We start from the raw sequence: 24,881 nt of genomic DNA on the forward strand, positions 1-24,881 counted from the left end.
TTTTGTGTACGCTGTTAGAGGGTGCTCTACTTTCACTCTCTTACATGGAGATGTCCACTTTCCCCAGCCCCACTTACTTGGAGACTGCCTTTTCTCCACTGTATATTCTTGCCTCCTTTGTCACAGATTAGTTACCCTAAGTACCTGGGGGTCTGTCTCTGGACGGTCTATCCTGTTCCACTGACCTGTACTTCTTTTCGTACCAGAACCATATTGATTTCACTACTGTAGCTCTGTGTAGATAGTACAGCCACAAGTGAGGGAGCCAGACTCCTTGGGCTGCTTTTCTCTGGGAGGTGGAAGGGAGGCTCAAGAGGGAGGGGACGTGTGTGTACCTATGACTGACTCATGTTGACGGGTGGCAGAAACCAATATTGGTTTGGGTTTCGGGGATATTTTGTGTTTCCATACAAATTTTAAAACGTTTTATTCTGGTTCTGTGAAAAATGCCATTGGTTATCGAGCGCTTTCAAATCATGGTTGACAAAGTGGTTGCAGACGTGTGTCATCTTGCACAGAGGAAGCCATGAGCCAAGTAGGCTGCTGTCCTCAGGCTTCTGCCTGGCGTCTCATGAGCGTCACAGCTGAGGGTGGACACGCAGACACATTTCTGGGGAGTAGGGGCATGTTCTTTGCTAGTAAATAGGTTAAGTTCTCCCAAGGGTAGAACTGGGACGTCTCCACTGGAACTATACAGTGTTGAAGAGCAGAATTTGTGTAGTGGGGTTATTGTAAAAAGTTTCGTGTATTTTACCACAATTTTTCATTATTCTTTACTAGTGTATAGTTTTCTTTTTTATAGTTTAATTGGAGGATAATTACAATGTTGTATTGGTTTCTGCCATCTAACAACATGAATCAGCCCCAGGTATACATATGTCCCCTCCCTCTTAAACCTCCATCCCACCTCCCACCCCTCTGGGTGGTCACAGAGCACTGGATTTGAGCTTTCTGTGTCAAATAGCAAATTCTCATATGTAAAAGAGCTAGCTAGTGAGAATTTTTTTAATTTATTAGACAATGGGACATTTTTTTTAAATTTTGCTTAATCTTATTAAAAAGTATAGCTGACTGGCATTTGTTAATTTTTGCTGTACAACTGCTTCAATTACGTGTCTATTTCTTCCTATTCTTGTTGAATACAGTTCCTTGTGTTGTACAGTAGGACCTCGTTTATATATTCTGTATAAAAGTTTCCGTCCACTAACCCCAAGCTCTGTCCCTCCCCCTCATCACTGCCAACCACAAGTCAGTGTGTCTGTGAGTCTCTTTCTGCTTTGGTGACAAATTCAATTGTGTCATATTTTAGATTTCACATATAAGTGGTATCATGTGGTGTTTATCTTTCTCTACTTAGTAATCTCTAGGCTCGTCCATGTTGCTGCAAATGGCCTTATTTCCTTCCTTTTCTATGACTAATGTCCCACTGTGTGTGCATATATAAGTATATATATTATCACACCTTCTTACCCATGTAGCTGCTGATGGGACACTTAGGCTGCTTCCATGTCTTGGCTGTTGTGAATACTGCTACGACTATAGGGGTATGTGGATCTCTTCAAAGTAGAGCTTTGTTTGGATACACGCCCAGGAGTGGGACTGCAGGATATTGAGAGCCCTATTTTAGTGTTTTAAGGAACCTCTGCACTGTTCTCCATAGTGGCTGCCCTGAGGTACGTTCCCAACAGTGTAGGAGGGTTCCCTTCTCTCGATGCTGAGCAGGGTCATCACTGATCCCAGGCAGTACTAGGGCCAGGGGACCAGCGTTGTGGTGAGAAGCGGATACATCCCATCCAAAGTCCCCGAGCTGCCCCCACACATCTCACGCCCCTGGCCCACAAATGGGTTGACTGAATCAAAGGCACAAACAAAAAGTCTGTTCCATCCACAGTTATTTTTGAACTTGTGGTTTATATCTTGCCCACTTTATATAAAAAAGATTCAAGACAGTTTACAATAGGACCATTAATTTAAAAAAGATAATGAAAAGTACAAATATTTTTAAAATAGGTCAAAACCACTGAGAATGAAGGAGACATATATTGGATGATTTAATTACAGAAATGAAAAATAAATTCAGCTCTAAGCTTCCTGGCAACAAAGGCCCAAGAGGGAAGTCTTCACCGTCTGAAGATGGAAACACCAGCTCACCTGGCAGGGAAATGCACGCCTGACACCAAATTCTAGGACAAACATGCTTTCTTCTAAAGAGCCAGGAGTTCTGCTTTCACTTTTGAAAGGTAGGCTGGTATCCAGGTGTTTTTAAATCCTATCAACATGCTTAAAAGGTAAAGAGACATTTCACTGAATCAAGCACATGGAATCCTAACTCTAGCTCTAACCAAAGATAAAAACAAAAGCGGTCTTCTGCTTTTCCAGGAATTCTGTCCTGGAAACAGCTACCTGCTAGTATAACTGAACGCTAGGTCTCTGGAAACATCAGGTAGCCCCAAATGCTGAAAGAGTCATAGCAACTAACGATGATCAGAGGGAAATGGAGCAAAGAATGTCCTAACCGCAGGGCACAGCTCAGCATCCAGAGCATCTGGTTGAGTTTCGATGCTTCTACCTGAGTGACAGAAGTGGGCACGGTGCTGTTCCCCGTCAGGTCCTCAGGACGCCCTTACCAAACAAAGAGCAGGGTGAAGCCCTCCACCCCAGGCCAGGGGGCTTCACATCCGACAGTAATTGTAATAATGAGATTCTAACTGAGGGGGGTGGGTAGGCAGCGGTGCCCTGGAGACTTAAACTGTGATCTGTTGATTTTCTCTGAAGAAAGGTCTCTGGTGGGAGGCACAGATCTCTGGAAACATCCGGAAGACCTGGTCTGGTGGGGGCTCCTCGGGGGCCTGCATCAAGGAGCCGGGGCCACAGCCCTTCCCTGCTTCTTCTACCAGCTGCCGGACGTACAGCTGCTCCACCTGGGACATCAGCGCACGAGTCAGAGACGAAGCGGGGTTGGGGGAGGGCTGCTCTCTGCACATCCCGCCCAGAGCTGTCACCCAGAACCTCTGGGACCCCCAGAGAGCATGCTATACCCTCCCGGCAATGTCCCAGGCTGGCGAGCCAGGGCCCCCAATTCCACCCGTGGGGTTCACTTCTGACTAGAGCTCACCAGGGCTGGGAACACCCTGATCTGTCGCCTAGACTTAAGGACTCTTTCTGAAAAAGTGGTTTTGAGTTTTTAAAAACTAAGAGTGGAAACCACGTAGATTTTGAGAGTCCTAGAATCTGGGAAGATAGTTCCGAAGTGAGGAGGATCCGCTTGCCCACTTGGGGTCTCACCCAGGCCTGCTCACACGTGAGTGCCCGTCCCCGCCCCGCTCACCTGGACGAGGATGAGCTTGGAGCGCAGCGGGGTCGTGTCCGGAAACTCCTCTCCGAAGCACAGCACCACCCTGCTGTCGGGCAGCCGGTTCTGGCTGTTGTAGAACTGCTGCAGCTCTGTGGATGGGGCAGGGGTCGGGGGAGGCGAGGGGTGTGGTGAAGCCCGGCCGCACACCCCCTGAGCCAGATGGAGTCAGGGCTCTTGCACCTACGCCCGCCCACCCTTCCAGGTCCCGTCTCTAGAAAGCTCCCTAGGAGGCGTCTGGCGGCCGCTGCTGCTACAGAGAGATCGGGGCTCTGGGGACCGGCCGGCAGCCTCAGGACCCCAGTGAGTGATCATCCGGCCTGAGCTTCCAGGGGGAGCTCCTGCAGTGGGAACCTAACCACCCGCCTCACAGACAGCGGCAGCCCCAGGCAGCACTCCCACGCTGCATGTACAAGGTCAGCGTGTCTCAGGATGTGGACATGGCCCCTGGGGGCCTTGTTGCCAAGATGTGGGTTCTGACCCACAGGCCCAAGGCGGGGCCTGAGACTTCCTCCCAGCTCCCCGGCGAGGGGACAGCCCACAGCAGCAGGCGAGGCACTCAGTGCCTTGATCCTCCCCCAGCAGCACCCCCTCCAGACGTGGAGGTCGGGAAGGAGGGGCCTGGATGGCTTGGGGAGAACCGGCAGGGCTCAAAGGCAGGGGCACCCCAGCCTGCCACCCCGGACGCAGACAGGAGGGAGATGTGTGGGCACTGACCTCGGAAGAACTGGCTGGTGTCGAAGACCCTGACCACCTCGTCGCGCTCCAGCTTGTTGGGCCGGTCGCGGGCGGGTGCAGCGTTCCCGCTGTAGAACACGCGGCCCTGGCACAGCCGCTTGACCAGCACGCCCTGCCTGCTGCTATGCAGGAGGACGCCGCGTTCCAGATGCCCGAACAGCTTCCGCGTCACCTGCCGCTGCCGCTCGCTGGGGATGGCGTCAGCCGGCGGGAAGCGCACCAGCTCCAGGCCCTCGGGCCCGTAGAGCTTCCCGCCCGGAAGGCCGGGCTGGCCCAGCGACAGGCGGCAGCCCTCGGGGCACGTGGTGGTGGTCTGGCCCACCAGCTTGCCCCCGTAGTAGAAGCTGATGAACATCTGGGAGAAGGCTGTGGGGAGACGGGGACGGTCAGGGGCCGTGGGGGGCAGGGGGGTGCCATCCCTGCTGTGCCCACATGTCCCAAGTCTGCCTTCCCAGGAGGATGGGAGGGGTGACCCTCGGTGCACCTGGGGCCTCTTCACTTTCTGGGGAAGTTCACGCACCCCTTCTAGAAATAATGTTTTTATAAGCATGAATAAATACTGAGCATCACCAAGGAAGCCAGTCAGTCAAAGTACTAATACTGTGGTACCCCCCACCCCACTTCTGTCTCTTAACTGCTATAATTTACAAGTCACAGCTGAGGATCAACCATGTTAATTTCTTAGGAAAACAGCTCCACCTCACAGGCACTGCTACACCATTGATATACACAGCATGCAATGTTAGACCATAACGTGTACACATGTATATACATATATATATATAAAAATGTATACATGTATGTGCACACACACACACACACACAGAGTACTGCCCACATTCGTAATGTAAGGAAATGCTAGATGTGATTTCCAGGTTAGGGAAAGCAAAGATGTAATCTGTTTCCTGACAAATTCACAGTTGCTTTGGGGTTGCCTGAACTTCCAATTAAGAATCTCAAACCTTTCATCCAAACCTATTCTTGGGAAGAAGTTTGAAAAGTACTCAATTTAAGTCAATGTTTCCCAAAACGTGCCACACGTAAGATTACCCGGGTGGGTTGGGACGGGGGGAGTGGAGATAGCATTTAATAAATGAAAAGATTATCCCCACTTTCCGCATTCTCTCAGTGTCTGGTCACCTCAGGAAGAAAGCCCCAGTGCGGTGTTGAGGGATCTCAACGATGCTGCCCACCTCCCTCAGACCAGACAGGCCATGAGCCGTGGGTGCGAACACCGCAGGGTCTGGGCTCCACTGAATCTGCTGTGGCCTCTGCCTTCCTACTTAGAGCAAGCAGAACTGGTTCCATTTTACAGGCAACGATGGATGGTCTCCACTTAAGTTTAAATTGTAAAAGTGAGACTGACTGACAGAAAACTCAAGACATTGATAATAGCCTAGGCAACACCCTGATGTGGAAACAGATGGCAAAGGTGGGGCCTCAAGTGACTAAGGTTGGGGCACCTCTGCGGTGGGAGTGAACAGAGCATCAGATCCTAGGGAACCCCTTCCCCAGAGGGACCTGCATGTTAAGACCCGTGTATTAACGGGTAAGACCTGTTAATACATGTGTAAGACCTGTGTATTATTGTAATACACAGTAGCACCCAGCATCTGCTACAAGGACCACACATACACTACCGATGGGCCTGGTGCCCCAGCCCCGCCGAGGGCTGCCTGTGGAGCCACACCAGCCGCGAATGGCCCGACTCTGCTGTGCCTCCGAGCGTGCACGGTGTACCAACCACCTGCCCCACTGTCGGGGGCGGCCCCACAGGCGGCCACCTGCCGGGCCCAGGTGGGCCCTCGCGCTGGGCTCTGTGCAAGGAACCCCTGCTCGGACGGTGAGGCTGCCCGCTGCGGCTGCAGGCGCCATCTTGCCCACGCTGGAGCTCAGCGGGATCCGGGATCACACACTATTGGGGTCTTCGGGTGCCCTGGTCCACCTCATTTACTTGACTTTTGGGGACACTGAGCCCCGGAGCTCCGCGCCCACGTCTCATCCCCTCCCCCCGGGCCCCGTCTGCACACCTGACACCCCCTCCCCTCCAGGGCAGCGCCGACCTTTGTCCCAAGTGAACAGAATAGTCCGGATAGTCACCACTCTGCCCCTTGGCCCTGTCATCACCGCCTTATCTCACGCCAGCGCCTCTGACCGTGTGAACGTCTGCCGCACAGGTGCTCCGGAGAGGCCGGGGCAGGGGGAAGGGCGTGGGGCCCAGAAGGGCCTGAGCGAGGACGTGCATCCGCCCCCGCCCCACAGAGGGGCCCCCGAGGAGAAGCGCCTCAGCATGGCCCCTGGGGAGCCCACCACAGCCCTGCCCTGCTCCCGGAGGACGGCCCTGCGGGGGGACAGTCTGACCACGGCAGTGGCGCAAAGACGCCAGGAGCAGGGACCTGGGACCCGGCCTCCTGACGCGGGGGCCCAGCCAGGGGCTGGGGCAGAGGGTCCCCTGCTCTGTGCCCCAGGCTCCCCGTCAGCAAAGCGGAGACGACGGCCCCGCCAGGCGGCTGAGGGCCGTGAGACTGTGTGTGTGTGTGTCTGGCATGAGTGAGCACCAGGTCAGCGGTGGTTCCATGAACTGGGATGACACGGAGCTGACAGCCAAGTCCCGTCACAGCCCTGCTCTCAGCTGCGCCAGATGCGTGCTCCGGCCTCGCTCACCGAGTCCTCGCACCCACCCGAGGACGAGGCCATCACGCCAGCCTCCAGGCGGGAGACGGGCTCGCCCTGACCACACAACTGCCAGGTGGGGACCTGGCCCCAGCCCTCCCCAGCAGGCCGCCCCGGGTCCGCCGCACCGTCTGCTCCAGACGTCACCCGTGACCCCAGCCAGCGCGCGGACACAGTGCACGCGGGCACACAGGCGCGTGTGGACCCACCGGCAGAGTGGGGCACTGTGAACACGCGTGTGCTGCCCACGTTTTGTACGGAAGGTTTCACACAGAAATCCAGACCCCTCGTCTCTAGAAAATGTGGGGGAAGCAAGCCCAGCTGTGTCTGTTTCCACAGGGCCGCCCAGAGGTGCGGGGCCCTCACTCTCCACTGCGCCCTGCCCGCCTCGCTCGACGCCTCCTCCCTGCAGAGCTGAGGACAGGGGACCCCGACGACCTGTTTACCCAGCAGGGTGTGTGTGTGAACCCAGCAGAGGGACCGAAGTCCACCACCTCCGCAGGAGCGGGGGTGGACTTTCCTGGCTGGGCCATAGCTGTGGGTCTCCCCACATGCTGGACGGCTCCGGCACCACCCGGGGCACTTCCTCCCCAGGCTGTCTTCTCGCCCCCAGGCCCCCAGCCCTGTGCCTGTGACTCCCCCGCCCGGGAAGCACCAGTCAGCAGGCTACCCTGGACATGGCCTCTGGTGGGCACAGATGCCCAGGTCTGAACCCCCAACCCCGTTTCCCCGGCTGTGGGACCCCTGGCGGAAGACTGAACCTCTAAGCCTGGTTCCTCCTGTGAAGCTGAGTCCTGACCGCCCCCAACTCGCAGGCTGCTGGCAATTGTGACGAGCTCTGAGGACAGGGGGGTCATTCCCCTTATCCTCCTGCCTGAGGAGACCCAGCTCCACTCCCCCAAATACACCCGTCTGGTGAGGGTCACGGTCGAGACTCTGCCCTCCAAGCCCCGTTCCCTCCGCTGCACTGGAAGCCCGAGACCCACAGCCCTGACGTCCCATGGTCCGTCTGGAGGAGCCAGGCTGCTTGCTTCTCACAGAGCCGGGCAGCTGCTGGGGAAGACAGCACCTTCCTCCGCCCTGAAGATGCTACCACTGAGCCTGAGTGTGAATCCACACTGTGAGGCCACAGTCCACAACCCCAGCACAACTAGACAACCACGCGGCACAGGCCACCTCTGCCCGCGGGGATGGGAGCAGACGGGACGGCCCAGGGCGGCAGCCCGGCCAGGGTACCTGGGGCCTCCAAGCCTGTGCTGGGGGAGCAGTAGCGGCACCTGCCCAGAGGTGGCACAGTGATGAGCGGCGTGGATCCCGGCGCCCAGCCGGACACCGCATGCGGTGACATCCACCACCGCCATTTCCAGTGTCATCATCGTAAGTGTGGGAGACGGTGTGTCGGTACAGGAGCCTGACACCAGCGACGGGCTAGAAAGCTGCAGTAACACACCAGCCCTCAAGGCGCTGCTGAAGGGGCTGTCATGACTGTTCCTACTTCACGGAGGAGGAGCCCGAGGCGCCGACGCTTCGCTCAGTCCACCTGGGCTCACCGAGTCCCCACACCCTTCCTCCTGCAGGATCTCGCCTGTTGTGAGCTCTGTGGCTCTGTCTGTGGGTCCGACCCAAGAACAGGCCCTGAGAGGCCGGTCGCTCACTCCCCAACAGTGAGGAGGAGGAGCCAGGCTCCACACCTCCGACACCAGATCGCGCTCATTCACAACCCTCAGGGCCCCCACTGGTCCTGAGAGCTCTGTCTTCAAAGAACGTGCAGCCCCATCCCCCCCATGCCCCCACCCTGCCCCGAGCTCCCCTACCTGAGTGGTGGGCGTCATAGGCGCTGTACCCCGGCACCAGCGGCAGGCCTGGCGAAGAAAGCAAGCAGCGTCAGACGCAGCCCCGCGTTCCTCCAGGTTCCTCTAGGGGCCCCACGCGCTCCCCGGGCCCTGCCATGGGCCTCTGCTGTGCCGAGTGTTCTCCCGTCCAGCACAGCGACCAGGTTTCAGAAAACCGGACCGCAACCCGCCCAGCATGGAAGAGACTCCCTCTGTCCTGTGGGACTGCGGACCGGTGACACGGTGGGGCCACACTTCCTTCCCACCCAGGGGGTCTGCTCCGAAACCACTGCTGGACTGCAGCCCCCACCCCAGCCTGATCTCAGAGGGCAGCCCGGGGCTCGAGGGTTCCCTGGGCGTGTTGCTGCAGCTCAGGCCCCGAAGCCTGGCCACCTCAGGCCGCTGGGCCAACGGTCACCTCCCGGTCTACCACCAGGGACGGGGGACAGAAAGGTGAGGGAGGAGGCAGAGGGGCCCGTGCCCGCGGGAGGAGGGTCGCTTCAAGGAGCAGGACGGGGCATCAGGTGCTAACCAGAGGGCAGAGGCCACAGTCCAGCCTCACAACCCTGGGAGCGGGTCCCGGTGTCTCTGCTTTATATCCAGTAAAAGGGGGCTCAAGGCAGGCATGCAGCCCCCGGCACAGGCTTCAAACCCAGGCTCTGTGCTCTCTCTGTCTCAGACACGCTGGGCCATCCCCGACTCCGAGGCCTCAATGTCACAAGAGACTGACCTGACGGACCTACTGCCCCCATGGCCGAGAGCCACGACCTCCCTGTGGTGTCCTGCTCTTCCGGCCACTCTCCCCAGGAGCCCAGTGGGGAGCGCCACCTCCTACAGGAAGGACACAGTGCCTTCCGGGGGACGGTGGCAAGTGGGGGCCTAGTTGTGGCCAGGCTCTGCCCATGGGGTCTGAAGCCACAACAGTTCTCTGGGCGCAGTCACCTTCAGGAAAACAGGAATCACGGCTGCCCCGCTGCCCACCCGCCCCCAGCAGCAAAGCATAAAGACCAATGACCGTCAGGGCACATCTGCCCCACGGTGCGGGGCTCCTGCCCTCACCTGCACTGGGTTGCTGCATCCACCAGTCTGGGAGGAGCTGGCTCCGGCAGGCCTCAGGCGGCGAGGGGCTCCTCTTGACCATCCCCATGTAGTCATCCACAGGAGGCTGCGAGAGGAGAGCGTGGCTGTCACTGGGCTTCCAGTCTTAACTAGACCCACACCATCACCTCCATTGCACGAGAGGAAGGGAAGACCCAAGATGATAAACCCACCAGGCTGAGCGATCACAGCACGTGACCGAACCACTAGCCTCTGCGGGGCCCTCACCTGCTCAACGGGCCTCATACAAGGAACTGCCTGCTGCAACAGCCATGAGCCTAGTCACCCGGCTGCCCTGATGCTACGGGAAGAGCCCGCAGTGATGCTGGACAGTCTGCCACACTCCAGCCGCCCCCCAGAGACGTGATGGCTGTCACCTCCAGGAAGGACAGCCCAGAGGAGGCTGCACTTGGTTACCTGCCTCCTCTGCCTTCAAGCTTCTCCAGAAGGTTCTGTCACTGCCCTGCGGGTTCTGAGAACTGCTAGACCACCTACACCACCTTCTACAAGAGCTGCGTGGGATTACTTTAGCTAGGCAGTGTCGGCCTTGCAATGGCCATAGAGAGAGAGCTAAGGAGCTAAAGGCAGCTATAATTAGTATTCAAAACCCATGTGTTTTGCTTAAGGAGACCCCGGGAAGCCTTTCCTTACAACCTGTGAACTGCCATCTTATGCACAATCCTAATAAGCCTGGTTAGACGGCTCTGCAGCTTCTTGAGGACTAAGACCTGCACTCACACGACAGGGACCAAGCCGCGTGAGGGCTGGTGGGTAATCCGTGTCATGAACCCAGCCCACAGCAGCAAGGGAAGCTTTTTATTATTATTTTTTCCCCCACTGCAGCCTGCCTAAAAAAGGCCAGGTGATATACAGTGCCATCCAAAATGTTCAAGACTTGACGAGTCTTGAGCCAGGGTTGGGGGTGGGGGGGACTCGGTGGATGCGCAGAGGCAGCTGGGCCCCAGCCCTCGGGACAAAGGACGGAATATGAGGTGCAGGCACTGACAAGCGGGCAAGGCCAGGCCCTCCCGTCCCATCCTGGCTGGAGTGACAGCCTGAGCAGGGCACTCGGGAGGCGCCACTCTCCCCCTGATGCCCTGGACACGCTGGCCCGCTCACCTCCTTGATCAGCTCGTCGATCTCGGAGTGCCCACACTCCATCTCCACGGCCTCGCTCACACAGCCCGGGGCCGCCACACCTAATTTGCCTATGGAAAAACGGACAAGCGCGTGATAGACGGCACTGAGGCGTCACAGCCGTCACCAAGGCCACAGGCAGCGGTTTCCTAAGGCTAGGCTGAAAGAAACAGAAGTCAGTCTGTGTCTTTCTCTGGTTGGTGAAAGGCAGAGCACGGGTCTTCCCATGCTGCTCCGGTCATCTGACCAGCAGGCTCTAAGAGCAGCTGGCCACTGCTGTGCCCAGCACCCAGAGGGCCGAGGCAGGGCTTCCGTCTCTTCCTTCTGTCTGCCTAGATCTAAAGCGAGCTCATATCCGGTCTGCTCCACACCCAGCAGGGCTCATAGTTACAAGCTGGGGCATCTGAAGACACGCAAAGATTTCCTGGCAAATGTGTGTGCAGGTTGGAGTCTTTTTTTAAAGTCAATGGGCAGGAAATCCCTTTTTGGCCTTTCCAAATATACACGTGTGCATCTGTGTGCACACACGCAGAGCACCATAGGCTCAAGGGTGCCCAGGCTGGAACCCACCAGCAGCAGGGACCTTCTACAGGCGCACCAGTGTTCCCACGACAACCACTCTGGACCGGGCTAGTTTCTCCCTCCATCACCAGGCCGCTTCCTGGGCCAGAAACTCGCCTCATTACACCTGTCCATGTGAAACGTATTATGACCAACAAACACTGGTTTGCTGGAATTCGGCGGTCCTAGTCATCTGGAGAATCAACCCATTGTTTCACCAGGGCTGAACTTTTTTGATACCATTTTGACAGATTCGGGAATTCACTTGGAAGCTGCTGATGGGGGAAGCAGGGGGCAGGTGGGGCACCCCTAGGGCAGCCAGCAAACCACTGGGGTAGAGAGGAGAGCGCGCCCACCTAGACACTATGCAAATGCACGGCTCCCCGGCCCCTGAGAACCCTGCTTCTGTAACATCCACCCTGCAGGTGATGCTGGCTGCACTCTGGGCTATAAACACATCAGGGTCACCTGCCCAGTCGAGCCTGGCTGACCCCGGGGGCGGGGGATTAGAGAAACTTCCCTATTCCTTCAAGTCACAGTTTACTCCGTGATGATGAAAAATGATCCCAAACTGGTAAGTAAACTGGGAAGAGAGCCTCCCAGAGTCTTCGCTGAGAGGTGTCCCCCTGAGGGGAGGCCAGCGGATCCCCCAGGGGAAGGTCAGTCTGTCTGACTTACTGCTGATTATTGATGAGGGTTCAGACTCAGTAGAGCTGGGTGTTAATTTACAGACAATAAGCTACAAATGATCAGTAGAAGAGATCACCGCCAACCAGGGCCTGGCAGGATACGCAGTTTCGGCTCCACCCCCTGCCTGTCACTGACTGTGGGCCGCAGCATCGCGTGTTGTCCAGCAAGACTTCTGGCCACGTGCGCACCCTCGTTAACTGGCTCAGCACCTCTCTGACCCAGGCTCCCCAGATACTGAGTTGGCCAAAACGTTCGTTTGGGCTTTTCCATAGGATCTCGTGGGGAAACCCGAAAGAACTTCTTGCTCAACCCGGTATTTGTGACAGTCTCTATTTTTAACTTTGTAAAAACTACACATCAACATTTCCAACCTCCCTGCAGTGCTAAGAGCTCCCTCAGTAATTCTGAATTTCTGCCCTGCCCTAGGTAGTTTGAGGGTTCAACTTCTTCCCAGCTGGCATGACTGAACGACTAAGTAAGTGGCTAAGGACAAAAGGACGCTGTGCCAAGACTAACTGCAACATCAGAGGCTAAGAAAATCGGTGTTAGAAGAATGTTTTACACCCTGGATGCTAATGAGGCTGCATCCCGCTGGGCCAGCTCTGACCTGGAGCGGCCACAGAGCACAGCACCGTGGAAACGACTGAGGCCGGACCGGAGACACCCTGATGGATTAGTGGCGTCTGCCCGGAGCAGCGCGTGGGAAGCAGGGCCGTGTTGTAAGGCTGGCTTTGGCTATTCTGCTGCAGTCGCCTCACAATTGCTCTCCTGGGGCTTTAGAGCGGAGGAGACTGTAGGAATTATCACATCCTGCGGTTCCCATCGGCCATCAGGACCCAGCATCTAGAAGCCTGTCCAGTCTCCAGCCCTGAAGCCAGCAGTGTGCCATGTGCAAATTCATTCCAGAACCTTGCCCTCAGCCCCTATCAGCCGTCCCTTCTCTGCCCAGCCTCCTCTCTCCTAGCCTGCTCTGCGAGCTGCTAAACAGCTCTGCGAAACAGAAGGGATCCCTCATCCACACATCGGGGGAGCCTTGCTCCCATCCAGGATGGTTGCTGGACCCCAGGGAGGCCCCAGCACGTGCTCCTGGTCCTACGGTCAGCCAGCCCCTCACCAGAGGCCGCCCCGTCTCCCCACCTCACCCACCAGAGGCTGCCCCGTCAGTCAGCAGATGGTGGGTGAGGTCAGCAGAAAGAGACCTCCACCTCTGCTGACACAAGGGGGAGAGCTATTTGTTTAGCTGGACCCCGTGGGCGGCCACTCGGATCCCAGACCCAGGCGGCCTCTGTCAGGCCGAGTGCCCATAAAGAAAGGACGCTTACATTTCTGCTCCTCCTCGGGGACAATGCGGTAAACTTTATACGGCTCAGAGATGTCCAGCTGGGACCGGTCTGTCACTTCCTCAAAATCTGGACTCTTGTTCAAAGCGCAGCGTAGCCTCGTCTTCCACGTGGCTGGCTCGGCCTTGTCCCCTTCCTTAAACTTCCCTTTAAAAACGGCCCAGGCCTGAAGGAAAAAAAGAAACACATGAAACACGCAGCTGGCCCCGGGACGGCACACCCAGAACCGACCACAGGCAGGACCTGCTCTGCCCACCCCCCGGAAGTCCTCCTGTGCCAGCCACGCTCAGCCAAGGAATTTCAGGGCTCGGAGACCCCAGAGACGCCAGTCACACCACCTGCTTTGACAGAAGTGAGAACACACACACACACACAGACATACACACACGGCGTGGCTCTGCCTCCCGCATACCCTTCTCCGGGACCCGAGGAACCCAAGGTTAGGGGCACACTGAGGAAGCTGCAGTTGCCTGGGGTTCCACTAGAATGTTCAAAACAAAAAAGAATTTAGTTGCTTTTTCAAATCACCCTCGAGCTAAAACTCAGCCTGAAAAGGGAACATCTGCAAAAAGTCTCAATGTGCCCTGCTACTTGTGACAGAAATGTGGTTCTGCATTTTGGGGTTTGGTCTAACCCTCCCCGCCCCCTCTCTCCCCTTCCACTCCCCAGGGAACTCTTTAAGATGCAAAGAAGTGTTTTCCCTCTCTGTGGGTTTCTTCACAGCTCTGTCTTCTGACCTCTCCAAACCTTAGAATCTCAAGTGAGACCAGAAATTCGAAGGTGGAAACTTTAAGTCAACATGTAAACTGGAGAAGTATTTTTTAAAAAAATTAACATGTGGATGGGCAGGTTTTTAGATCTCAAAATTGGATACAGACACACTGACTGGGAGGTCACTACTGTCAGGTGAAAGTAACACTTAGCGTCAGGTAAAATCAGACATCCTTCCCGCCTGAAGGGACAAATCAGAGAGGATTCTCAGCCCCCACTCAGGAGAATGCAATCCTGAAAGCTCGCTTTCCCAAGGTGATCCGGTCTGGAACTGGAAACCAGCTGTTCTGACTTCCAAGGAATTTCACTCCAGCAAGCAGCAGGTGTTTCTGACCTCAATGCACACCCAGTTCCCAGGGAAGCTCTTTCCGATGCGGATTCCAGGGCCTTCACCTCCAGAGTTTCCTTCACTGTGTGGGTTACCTCTGGGAACCTGCACCTTTAGCCAGCGTCCTGGGGATTCTGACTTAGGCGGCTAGGAGGCCACACTTCCAAAAACCTCTTAACACCCCTGAGTCACATCCCCATTTAAAACAGTCCTAGATTTTTCCCTGGTGGTCAGTGCCTGCACTGTCTCCCTGCCGATGCCCTCCCTGAGTGTGGGGTCTACAGCCCTGCCCCAGGGGGAGAGACCGAACAAGCACCCCGCATCCTACTAGAGAGCGTGAGCAGTCCCTCCCTCCTCTCAGAGACACAGGACTCCCCTCTGTGAAAGTAAAGGGTTTCCAATCCTTCTCGTTTATTAACTGCATCACAATGCATTTTTTTTTTCATAGAAATTGAAGAGTAAACTCTGTACATGCTGAACAGTAACTTTAAATTCATACTGTATTACATCCGAGTCTCTCCACCTGGCGTTACTGACACTGGGGCTGGATCACTCTTCGTGGTGGGGCATCCTGGGGTGGCAGGGACTTCCCGCAGCATCCCTGGCCTCCTCCATGCCAGCAGCACCCCCGCTCCCCGCTGTGTCCCCCAGGGAAATAACATCACGCCTCACACACAGCCTCATTTGAGAACCACTGAGCTGGTTAATCCACATCACAAATGGGGCTGGAAGAGCGTGGATTTGGGGGCCGTATCAGGACAGCTGGGGTGTATCCAGAGCCTGCAGGGCACTGCCCTGGGCACTCGTCCCCACGGGAAATCCAGGGCACCCACAGAGCAAAGCAGGGGTCCCCGTGTCAGGACAAGCACTAGGCTGGCATCAGGCGCCTGCATGCCAGCCTGCCCTGAGCCCTCTCTGCCTGGAAAACGTCACCCACCTCAGCTGGGTGACCTCTCAGGACACTAGACAGAACGGTGATCTGAGGTCTGTGGAGCCGAGGCCTCCCCCCGTGCTGCTGTGTGCTCATCGGCAGCCAGCGCTAAACCCAGCACCTCCAGCCCCCCCCAGCTTAACACACTGTCTCAGGGAACAACGTGTGGGTGCCAAGCGGGACGGGACGGAGCGGGTGACTGGGAGGCTGCGCTGAGCAGATGCGAACTACGACAGACAGGACGGATAAACAAAGTCCTACCGTAGAGCGCAGGGACCTCTACTCAACATCCCAAGACAGGCCTTAACGGGAGAGAATGTGAAGAGTGTATATACACATGTAACTCAGTCACCTCACTGTGCAACAGAAACTGACGAAACACTGTCAATCAACCACACTTCAACAAAATTTAAAAGAACAACAACATCATCATCTCATCTTGTGCTTTAAAAATCAAACGTGATTTTTTTTTTTTCTCAAAGGCCTACTGAATTTGAAATACCTGCTACTCCATAGGTTCTAACTTATTCAGGCCTGTCACAAAGCCTGGTCAATGGCAGAAGAATTAGTAAATCACGACCCTCAGTTCTGGACATGAGTTTGAGCAAACTCCAGGAGATGGTGAAGGACAGGGAAGCCTGGCGTGCTGCAGTCCATGGGGTCACAGACTCAGACGTGACTGAGCAACTAAACCACCACCACCCTCAGTTAACTAGATCTTCCCCCTCAACTTTATGCAAAGGAAGCAAAAGTACTTTTTTAAAGATAAGTGTGACCTGCTACCAGGGCCTCATCAGTACAGTCAGGGATGGCGGAGAATGAGCTGATGTGGTTCATGATTCACTCTCCTATCTCTGGTCCACACCACGAGGCTGACCTCAGAACGACACCTGCAGACAATGAGGGGTCCTCCAGTATAAGTGGCTTCTTATGACCCATGACTAAGGCCGGAACACAGGCTCATTTTTCCTCTTAACTCATAATAAATGTTTGAAACAGAAAGCTCTCTACTTAACCAGAAAACTCCCAGGACGGCTCAAGGCCTGACTGTTGGCATCTTCCAACAGCCAAGTTCTGCTCATGGACCTGGCAGAGAAGCACCCCTTGGAGGATGAACTGAGTGCAAGTCAGGGACGGGCCAGACAGGTCCCTCCACCATCTTGCACCCACCAGCCTGGGCCATCACCCTCCGGGGGGCCGCCCAACTCTGGGTGGGCACCCAGCTCCCTCCCGCCCCCATTCCTGCCGAGATTGTAGACTCATCTCAGATTGCCACACTAAGCGACTGCGTAATCAACGGAAACATTGGGAATCTTACACATTTTTCTCAACGCTGTTGAAACGGCCATGAAGAGCATTGCATAAGACGTATAAATCTGGGGCTCGATTTCATTACCCCCCGGAGCAGCGCTCACGCAGGGAGCAGGGGAAGCCAGAGGCCTGCATCCCCGAGACAAGCCACAAGCCAGGCTCTGCAGCCACTGGTCCCGCCCCCGCTGGCCTCCCGAGGTGGTCTGACTGATGGTCAGCTGGCAACTGTGCCCTCGGCCCCCCACGCCTGCACTTCAACCTGTTTGTCCTGGTCTCGGCCAGCTCATAGAGGGGTTCTCCATGGGGAGCCAGAGTGTGCCCGCAGGGGGCACCTGGCATTATCAGGGGCCTGTCTGGCTCATGGCGGGATGGGGAAGCTACTGGCATCCGGCCGGGGAAGGCCAGGGTGCTGCTGACACCCTTAGGTGCATAAGACAGACCCAAACAAGCAACGCACCAGCCCCAGGTGCCCACGGTACCAAAGCCCTGGCTCATGGCCAGCTGTGATCTAGAACTCCCACCACACTGGCTAGACCAGGGACAGTGGGCAGTATTAAAATTCAGACGGAGCCATTCCCAAGGGTGTTCGCTGTGACACCAAAGCCGAAAGCTTCTCCGAGAAAAGCACCCACAACACCACCAAGAAGACTGGAGGCAGCAGCGGCACCCAGGCTCCCGACCTGGGACCCCGGGGAAGATACCTGCCAGAGGTCCAAACCGCTAGGGGCCCTGAAGGTAAGCGCAGAATGCCCACACGCGCCCACTTTTCTTGGAGGGACCAGCAACTGGCATCAGACCACCAAAGAGCTCTGACCTGGAAGAGAACCACTAAGACGCACAGCGCCCCCCCGCAGACACCAAGCGAAGCCGTGAAGGACTGAAATGCCTCCTGAGCCCTCGATGACCCACTGGCGCTCTGCTTTGGGCCTGAGGCATGATCTCTTATTTTGGTTGTGTTGGGGACACTCATTCCCGGTAAAAGTCTGGGGCTGCCCTGGGGTCCTACAGGCCTTTGCTCCCATCATTCACGCCCATAAGGGTCTGGCTCTGGCCCTCCCCGCTCCTCTGCACTCACTCAACCTCCCCTCCCCGAACTCCCCCAAATGTCCACAACCACACATGGCAGCAAGTTTGTAACCTGGATTTCAAGTCAGATCAGCTATAAGTCTCGTAGCAAACAGGAAGGCCTGGGCGCACCTTGACCTGGGCTCCAAAACTCCTGGTGTTCGGGGAGGATGAAGCCCGCACTTCTGGAGTCTCAGAGGAGCCCACAGGTGACCCTGACGACCTGGCTGGGCTACAGAGCTGGGCAGCCCCAGCTCCTCTGCCTGGATCTAGGTGACGGATATGGCCGGGGGTTGGGAATCTGGATTCAAATGCTGCCTCCATCACCTAGGAGTGGGAAGGCCTTGGACAAGTCACTCCTCCTCGTGGAGCCTCCACAGAGCAAGGACAGGAACAGCGCCAACTGCACAGGAGTATTTGACGGGAAACAGCACTAGAGCCGCGCCTGGCGCAGGACGAAGGCTCAGCCTGATGCTGCCGTCACGACGCGCACTGTGGAACTAACCAGCAGGTCGCTCCAGGCTCAGGGGAACAGACAATTCTCAAGGGAAGTGGGCTATTTTTAGACATCTGCTGCAGGTTCAGGACACCCACATGACCTGCCCCGGAAGTCATGACAGATGGTGTCTCTCATCTAAGTTGACCCTCCACTGCCAAACAGAAGTAGAAACTATGAAAGAATGAAGAATTAAACCTTTCCGAGAACTGTAAGTGGAATTTAGGTGGCAGACCACGGGGGAAAGGTCTTAGTCTGAAAGAAGCATGTTCCCTCTGAGTTTGCTAATCCTCATGCAAAAGTTTCCCTAGCGGCTCAATCGGTAAAGAACCCGCCTGAAGTTCAGGAGACCCAGGTTCAATCCCCGAGTCAGGAAGCCCCTGGAACGAGAAACAGCAACCCACTCCTGCCTGGGAAATCTCACAGACGGAGGAGCCTGGTGGGCTACAGTCCATGGGGTCGCAAGAGTCGGATACGACTTTCGCGACTAAACCACCATGCAAAGACAATGGCAGCGCAGAAGAAAAGTGTCCTTGGTTTCTTATAGGAAAATGCCAGCTATAGAGAACTGACCTTGAAAGTGGTTAAATCATTCAACAGACGTGAAGTCACCTACTGTGTTTTTTCTGAGACGTGTTCAGCAACATTTCAACATGTTCAATCAACATTTGTTTTAAGAAACTGGAGCAAGACTTCCCTTGTGGTCCAGTGGTTAAGAATCTGCCTTGCAATTCGGGGAACATGGGTTCGATCCCTGGTCGGGGAACTCGGACCTCACCTGCTGCAGGGAATAAGTCCGCAGGGATGACCAGAGTCAGTGTGCCGCAATCAAAGACCTTGCCTGCCGCAACTAAGACCTGATGCAGCCAAATCAGTATCTTTTTAAAAAAAAAAACAACTGGGTTCATTTTCAAGGAAAGAAGAAAGACATCAATCACTCGACAGCTCTGTGGGGTCCCTGGGGGCCGGGTCTCTACCTTGAAGATGGAGGCGTCCACTTCCTGGTTGTAGTCCTGCTTGCCGGCATGTTTCCAGGGGATCCGGAACATGGTCTTCTCGTCGTTCTCCCAGATCAGCCCCGGGTACATGGTGCTGTCGATCTGCTCAATCAGCCACTGCCGCAGCCGCCGGCCACCGTTCCGGTCACACATCCTTGGGAAAAGAAAACACATCCTGTGAAACTTACAAGCACGCTCTGGCTGTTCGCAGCGCTCCAGGTACTCAACAGCCAGGAACCACTAACAGGAAAAGTCAGAGGATCCCAACACAGGTGCGGGCTCGGGGAAACCCAGGGATCCAGGAACTCAGGCCACGTGCAATGAGAAGACGACTCGCCTGGCTCCAGGACCTCCGACCCCATCGGAAACCGAAAGCTCCCTGGGAAGTCTGCAGCCGTGCCTCGGCCAGATGTGGGTCCAAGCAAGGCTATGGCTGCGCTCGCCCCAGCTCTCACCCTGCTCCGTTTCACGCAAACAGCTGCACCTGAGGGCATCACTCATCACTCCATTTTTAGCACATGGTGGGGGAAGTCACTTTCACCTTTTCAGGCTCCCTCAATGAGCCATCCGTCACTCTGAGAGCCAATTCTATTAATGCTCGGCTGGAACAAGGTGCGTGAGCAAATGTGACATTTGCGCTCTCGGAGAAAGAGAAGTCCATAAAGCTGTCTGTCCCATCTAGAGTGCCCTTCACGGCTGCTCTGGGAATGGGACAGGGCTGGGGCCCCATTTGAGTCCCACCACCTGTCAGCTGGGTGACCCTGGATCGTCACCAATGCTCTCTGACACACCAGGGTAACCTCAGGCACCTGGCGTCATCGTGGTGGGGTCTCAGGGGACCAGTGGACAGCAGCCCACACAGCACCTGGACCTCAGAAGAATGTCACTGAATAGGACATCTTGTATTAACTGCCCCAACTTTCTTTACTGGAACTCATGACCAACCGGGGCCTCGCCACCCAGGGCACCCAGAGACGTGGTGGAGAGGAAGATTCCTGCAAAGTGGGCAGCTTCCTGATGGCACAGAGAGAAAGCAGCCCTGCCATGCCGACTCACAGCCCACAGTTACAAGAACAGGCTGGAAATCCCCCAGGCTGTTGGACAGACGCCCACCCAAAAAAAAAAACCCCAGCATTTCAATTCTTCCGATTAAAATGTGACCTCTTCAGGCCAAACAGTTTGAAACAATCAGCAGTGACAAGACATACTGTCCCTAAGAACATGGTCACATCCAGAGCCACTTGGGCCAGTAAAGCAAGAAGCATGTGTTTTAGACACTCCAGCCACCCCACAGGTGGCTCTGCGGTTGGAGACGGGGTCCCGGGTAGGAGGGGGTGCAGGCCCCTGAGTGCCACCTGAAACCTTTTCATCCAGTAAACTCCAGCTGCCTGCTTGTGGATTTACAGGAGTGAAGCAAGTGACGTGGGAAGCGGACTTCAATTCTGAAACCCTAGACCCCAGTGAAGGCTCTTCTCTAACTAGACCTCAGGAAAGCCACTTGGCCATCTCTCTCTGAAGCTCTCCTCATCTGCAGAGACAATGGATCTCAAAGTCCCAGAATTTGATTACAGCCCCTCGTGCTTGTAAGCAAAAAGGGAGAGACTTGGGAGGGACACCTGGTGAGAGAAACAAAAGGCCACCACCGCGCACCCCAGAAAATAACCTAGCCAGGCAGAGGTTCCCCAGAGTTTTCCCAGAAGAGAGATGGAACAGCTCCCCTCGCCCCAGGAAGGAGCTGGGTGAAGGCCGAGAGGGGCTCAAACACGAGAGAAGCAGGGGTCTGCGTTAATTCGCTAATCTCTCGATTAAATGAGATGGTCCCGCTTGGCAGCATTTTGCTCACCCCCTTAGTACAAAGTTCATAAACTGGAGTCCATGCTCCAGGAGTCTCCTGAAATAAAACGCAAAGCTTTGTTTTTGTGCGGGCATTTTTCTAAAAAGTGGCTCAACACCTTCCCATCGGGATTTCTAATGGATCCATAACCCCCAAACCTGTTAAAAAACAAACTCGTGGTGATCTAGAAGAAAAAGAAAAAAGAAAGTAAAGAGAATGGCACTGAGAGGAAGAGTGAGTCATAGAACATCAAATACTCTAGAAATCATCTAATCCAGCTCCCCTTCCTTCAAAAGAGGAAAAACTGAGGCCCAGGTCCCCAGACCCCCCAGCAGGGTCTGGTTTCACTCACCCAGAGGCGAAAAACCATGGTTACAAGTGAGAACCTCAGCACGTGGACAGCTCACCTCAATTGTCACTGACATACCCCACCCCCACCCCAAGATTAGAACCCTGCATTCAAAGCCTATGATTCTCTTACACTGTGATCCATAACGATTTACTGAACACTAACCAATTAACTCCACCAAATGCCGAGCCAGGAGACATTTATAGGTGCAGTCACATGTTGATGACTCCCTCTTCCTCGATTTTTAGGTAATAATTCTCCTTACAGGCCAAGTCCTATCTGAAGCTAATCTGCATCTCTGCAAATCAGCCAGGGGCCAGGCTTCCCAGGCAGGAGGTGATAAGAGGCTGCCCTGGGCCCACCCCACGTGGACTCCAGGAAGGGTCTGGAGGTGGTAGAGGTGCAGGACACTTGCCTTCCCCACGCCTCTCAGGGCGCCTGGTCTTTTGCCCTGGATGCCAGGAAGACCAAAACCATTAAAGCCATTTCTCCTTCTAGCCCCAATCTTGCTGAAATGCCTGTGTGTGCACCTGTGTAGTCACTCAGTCGTGTCCTACTCTTTGTGACCCCATGGACTGTTGCCCACCAGGCTCCTCTGTCCATGAGATTCTCCAGGCAAGAATACTGGAATGGCTTACCATTCCCTTGTCCATGGGATCTCCCCCACCCCACCCCCACCCCCGGGATCGAACCCAGGTCTCCAGCACTATAGGCAGATTCTTTACCATCTGAGCCACTGGGGAAACCCACTGAAATGCCTAAACTCCTCCAATTCAGGTGGGAACCTGACATAATCCAAAAGAATTGTCTCCAAAAAGACTGGCTCCTAATTTGGGTTTCAAAAAAAAAAGTGTTACATCCTTCATAAATTTGGGGGTGGGGGTAGCTGAAAACTCTGGAAAATTCAATTTCTAGCTTCCATCCACGCTCTGAGCAAGGAGCACACCTCACCTTAGAGAGCCTGCCCTTTGCCCTGTAGCTCAAGTTACACCACAGAGCTCTTTCAGCTGTGACCCCTTAGCAGACTTTCTTGCTAGGAACGACTGGGATACGATAGAAGCAAAAGCCACACTCAGACGTCTTAACTGTCATCAACCAGAATTAAAAACTCCTGTCCGCCCCGCTTCACACTCTAACCCCACTCGCGCGGCTGCTCTGCGCGGGGGGGCAGTTTCACTGTCAGAACTCCAGCCCTGTTTCAAGAGCAGGATTTGAGCGGGAAAAGGAGCAAGTCTTACGATAATCGGTCAATATTCCCCCTCTCTGTATGCGCCATTCTAAAGTTTTCCAAAAGAAAACCAAATTTTGAGAAAAACGAGGTTATTTTAAAGCACCGGCCAATCTCTGGAAGCAGCCGCACCTGGACGGTCAGTTTGTATTCGGAAGAAAACAGGCCGCGAGAGCACGCGGGCGGCCTCGGCGTCAGGTGCCGTCCGCGCCCCACGCCCGCCATCCACCTGCGCCGCCGGCCACGCTCCCGACCCCTGCCCTCCCCGGCCGCCGGCCGCGCCCGCCACCCACTTGCGCCGCCGGCGGCTCTCCCGGCAGCCCGCTGCCGTCGGTGCCCCGGGCCCCTGCTCCCGAACCCCGGCCCCCATGCCCGCCGCCCGCCCGCGCCCCCCGGTCGCCGTCCGCAACCCCAGCCCGGAGCCCGCCAGCCCGTCCGCGCCCCGGGTCCCCAGCACGCAGCCCAACTGCGCCCCGGGCCGCACCCCCAGCCGGGAGCCCGCCAGTGGCGCCGACCCCGTCCGCGCCCCAGGCCCCCCAGCACGCAGCCCACCTGCGCCACGGGCCGCCGCCGCCACCGCCCCGCTCCCACGTTCGCTGCGGAGCTCCGGAGATGCGCTTCTGCTCTCGGCGCCCGCGCACATTTAAGGCCGGGGGCGGGCCCGGCGCGCGGAGCGACGGCCGCGACGCCAACGGGTGCTGGAGGGCGGGACGGGCCGCCCCCGGGGCGCGGCGCGCCGGGCCCGCCTTCTTCGAAGCGCTCGGCTTTCCGAGAAATCACTTTGCGCGGAGGCGTCGGCGGCCCGTGGTCCCGGCGTCTTCCGGGGTTCGCTCCGGGGGTCCCGGGAGTGTCCGCAGGAATTCCCGAGGGCCGCGGGGGCGTCCGACGGCCCAGGTCAAGGTCAGGGCGGGTGGTGGGTACCAGATGGCGGAAGTCAAGCCAGTTAGGACAGAGGCGGGAAGTCAGATGGCGGAGGTCAGGGCTGTTGGGGGATGGAGGGAGGGTGTCAAACGGCGAGATCGAGGCCGAAGGGGAGGTCAGATAGCGCAGGTCAAAGCTAGAGTGGCGGGGGTCCAGAGGTAAGTGCTGCAGACGGCCAGTGGGCTCCGCAGATCCCCCACCCTGGCCGGGTTATCTCAGCCAGTGTGGCCGGAGAGCCTGGGGCTGCGTGGAAGGATCGCCCCCATCCTGACGAAACCCCTCGGAACATGTCTAGACAGTCATGACCGTCCACCTGAGATGTGGTTGAGGAAAGAACCAGAGACTTACAGATCCGATCCTAGAGAACCAGTCACTTGCAATTCACTGGAGGTGTCAGAAAAGGAAAAAAGAAAAAAAAAAAAAAAATAGCCAGCTGAAGGCTTGTCTGAAACCACTGCCTCTGAACATCGGCAGTAAAAGCGGCAGTGTCTAGCTGTTAATACTACAATGTCCAATTAGGGAAATTTTCATCATAAATTATTTTCCCCAGAAAAGATCGGTCTAGAAGGGTCCCTTGCATGTCTCTCCTGCTAGTATCAGCTAGCACTTACTGTAAATATGGGGGGCGGCGGGACGGAAATAAGAAAGTTCTGGAAACAAAAGGAAAAAAAGTTATTTTTCCATGTTCTGTCCTGGGGTAGCCTTAGAATAGAGAAAATGAGCTTTTTCATTGACTTTTGCACCTCATTGATCAGTGATCCACAAGCAGCAGCGTTCACTGGGCTGTTTTATTCATTAGACTTTTCAAGAACTTATGAAAAGATTTGGGACTGAAAAAGAAATTTTATTAACCCCAAAATGCAAGAAAAAAAAATACACTACAAATTTGAAGTGAATCAATGTTCAAAGAAAGATACCCAAAATATAACATGTCAACTTCATAATTTATCTGTTGATAAACATGTCATTATTATTTGAAAACCACGTGTAAGAATTTCCTAACAACATGATTCCCAGGAAGTCATAGCAATCATAAATGAGTTCCCCATTGCAAAATAATTTCCAGTGAAAACTATTTTGAAGCTTCAATTGTTTGACTATTTAATGTGGGAGTATTTTAATATGTTTGTTAGGATGTGGGATGAGTGTCCAGAACTCAGAGCGCCTAGGACCTTAGAAGTTCTTACAACAGCCTGTATGTGTGTTTACACTCACATCTTTTCACAAA

General features: G+C 55.5%; 1 protein-coding gene across 1 annotated transcript; it reads right to left on the reverse strand.

Annotated features, from left to right (window-relative positions):
- Nucleotides 1-1,891: 1,891 nt before the first annotated feature.
- Nucleotides 1,892-23,380, reverse strand: IRF8 (interferon regulatory factor 8). The gene is made up of 9 exons (XM_043437232.1): nucleotides 23,285-23,380; nucleotides 19,301-19,475; nucleotides 13,404-13,587; nucleotides 10,813-10,901; nucleotides 9,655-9,760; nucleotides 8,578-8,625; nucleotides 4,070-4,456; nucleotides 3,329-3,444; nucleotides 1,892-2,921 (listed from the first exon to the last, which is right to left on the reverse strand). The coding sequence occupies exons 2-9, from the start codon at nucleotides 19,472-19,474 to the stop codon at nucleotides 2,745-2,747; spliced, it is 1,281 nt and encodes a 426-aa protein (XP_043293167.1). The 5' UTR covers nucleotide 19,475; nucleotides 23,285-23,380; the 3' UTR covers nucleotides 1,892-2,744.
- Nucleotides 23,381-24,881: the final 1,501 nt, after the last annotated feature.

This window comes from Cervus canadensis, chromosome 18 (assembly GCF_019320065.1).
Source record: "Cervus canadensis isolate Bull #8, Minnesota chromosome 18, ASM1932006v1, whole genome shotgun sequence".
Lineage (NCBI taxonomy): Eukaryota > Metazoa > Chordata > Mammalia > Artiodactyla > Cervidae > Cervus > Cervus canadensis.

Bases quoted from the DNA above. Each gene is read 5' to 3' on its own strand.
- IRF8 (XM_043437232.1), bottom strand. From the start codon at position 19,474: ATGTGTGACCGGAACGGTGGCCGGCGGCTGCGGCAGTGGCTGATTGAG. The intron at 13,588-19,300 runs GTAGAGACCCGG...TTTTTCCTTCAG, and splicing joins TGGACGCCTCCATCTTCAAG to GCCTGGGCCGTTTTTAAAGG. The intron at 2,922-3,328 runs GTGAGCGGGGCG...CTGATGTCCCAG, and splicing joins CCAAGCTCATCCTCGTCCAG to GTGGAGCAGCTGTACGTCCG.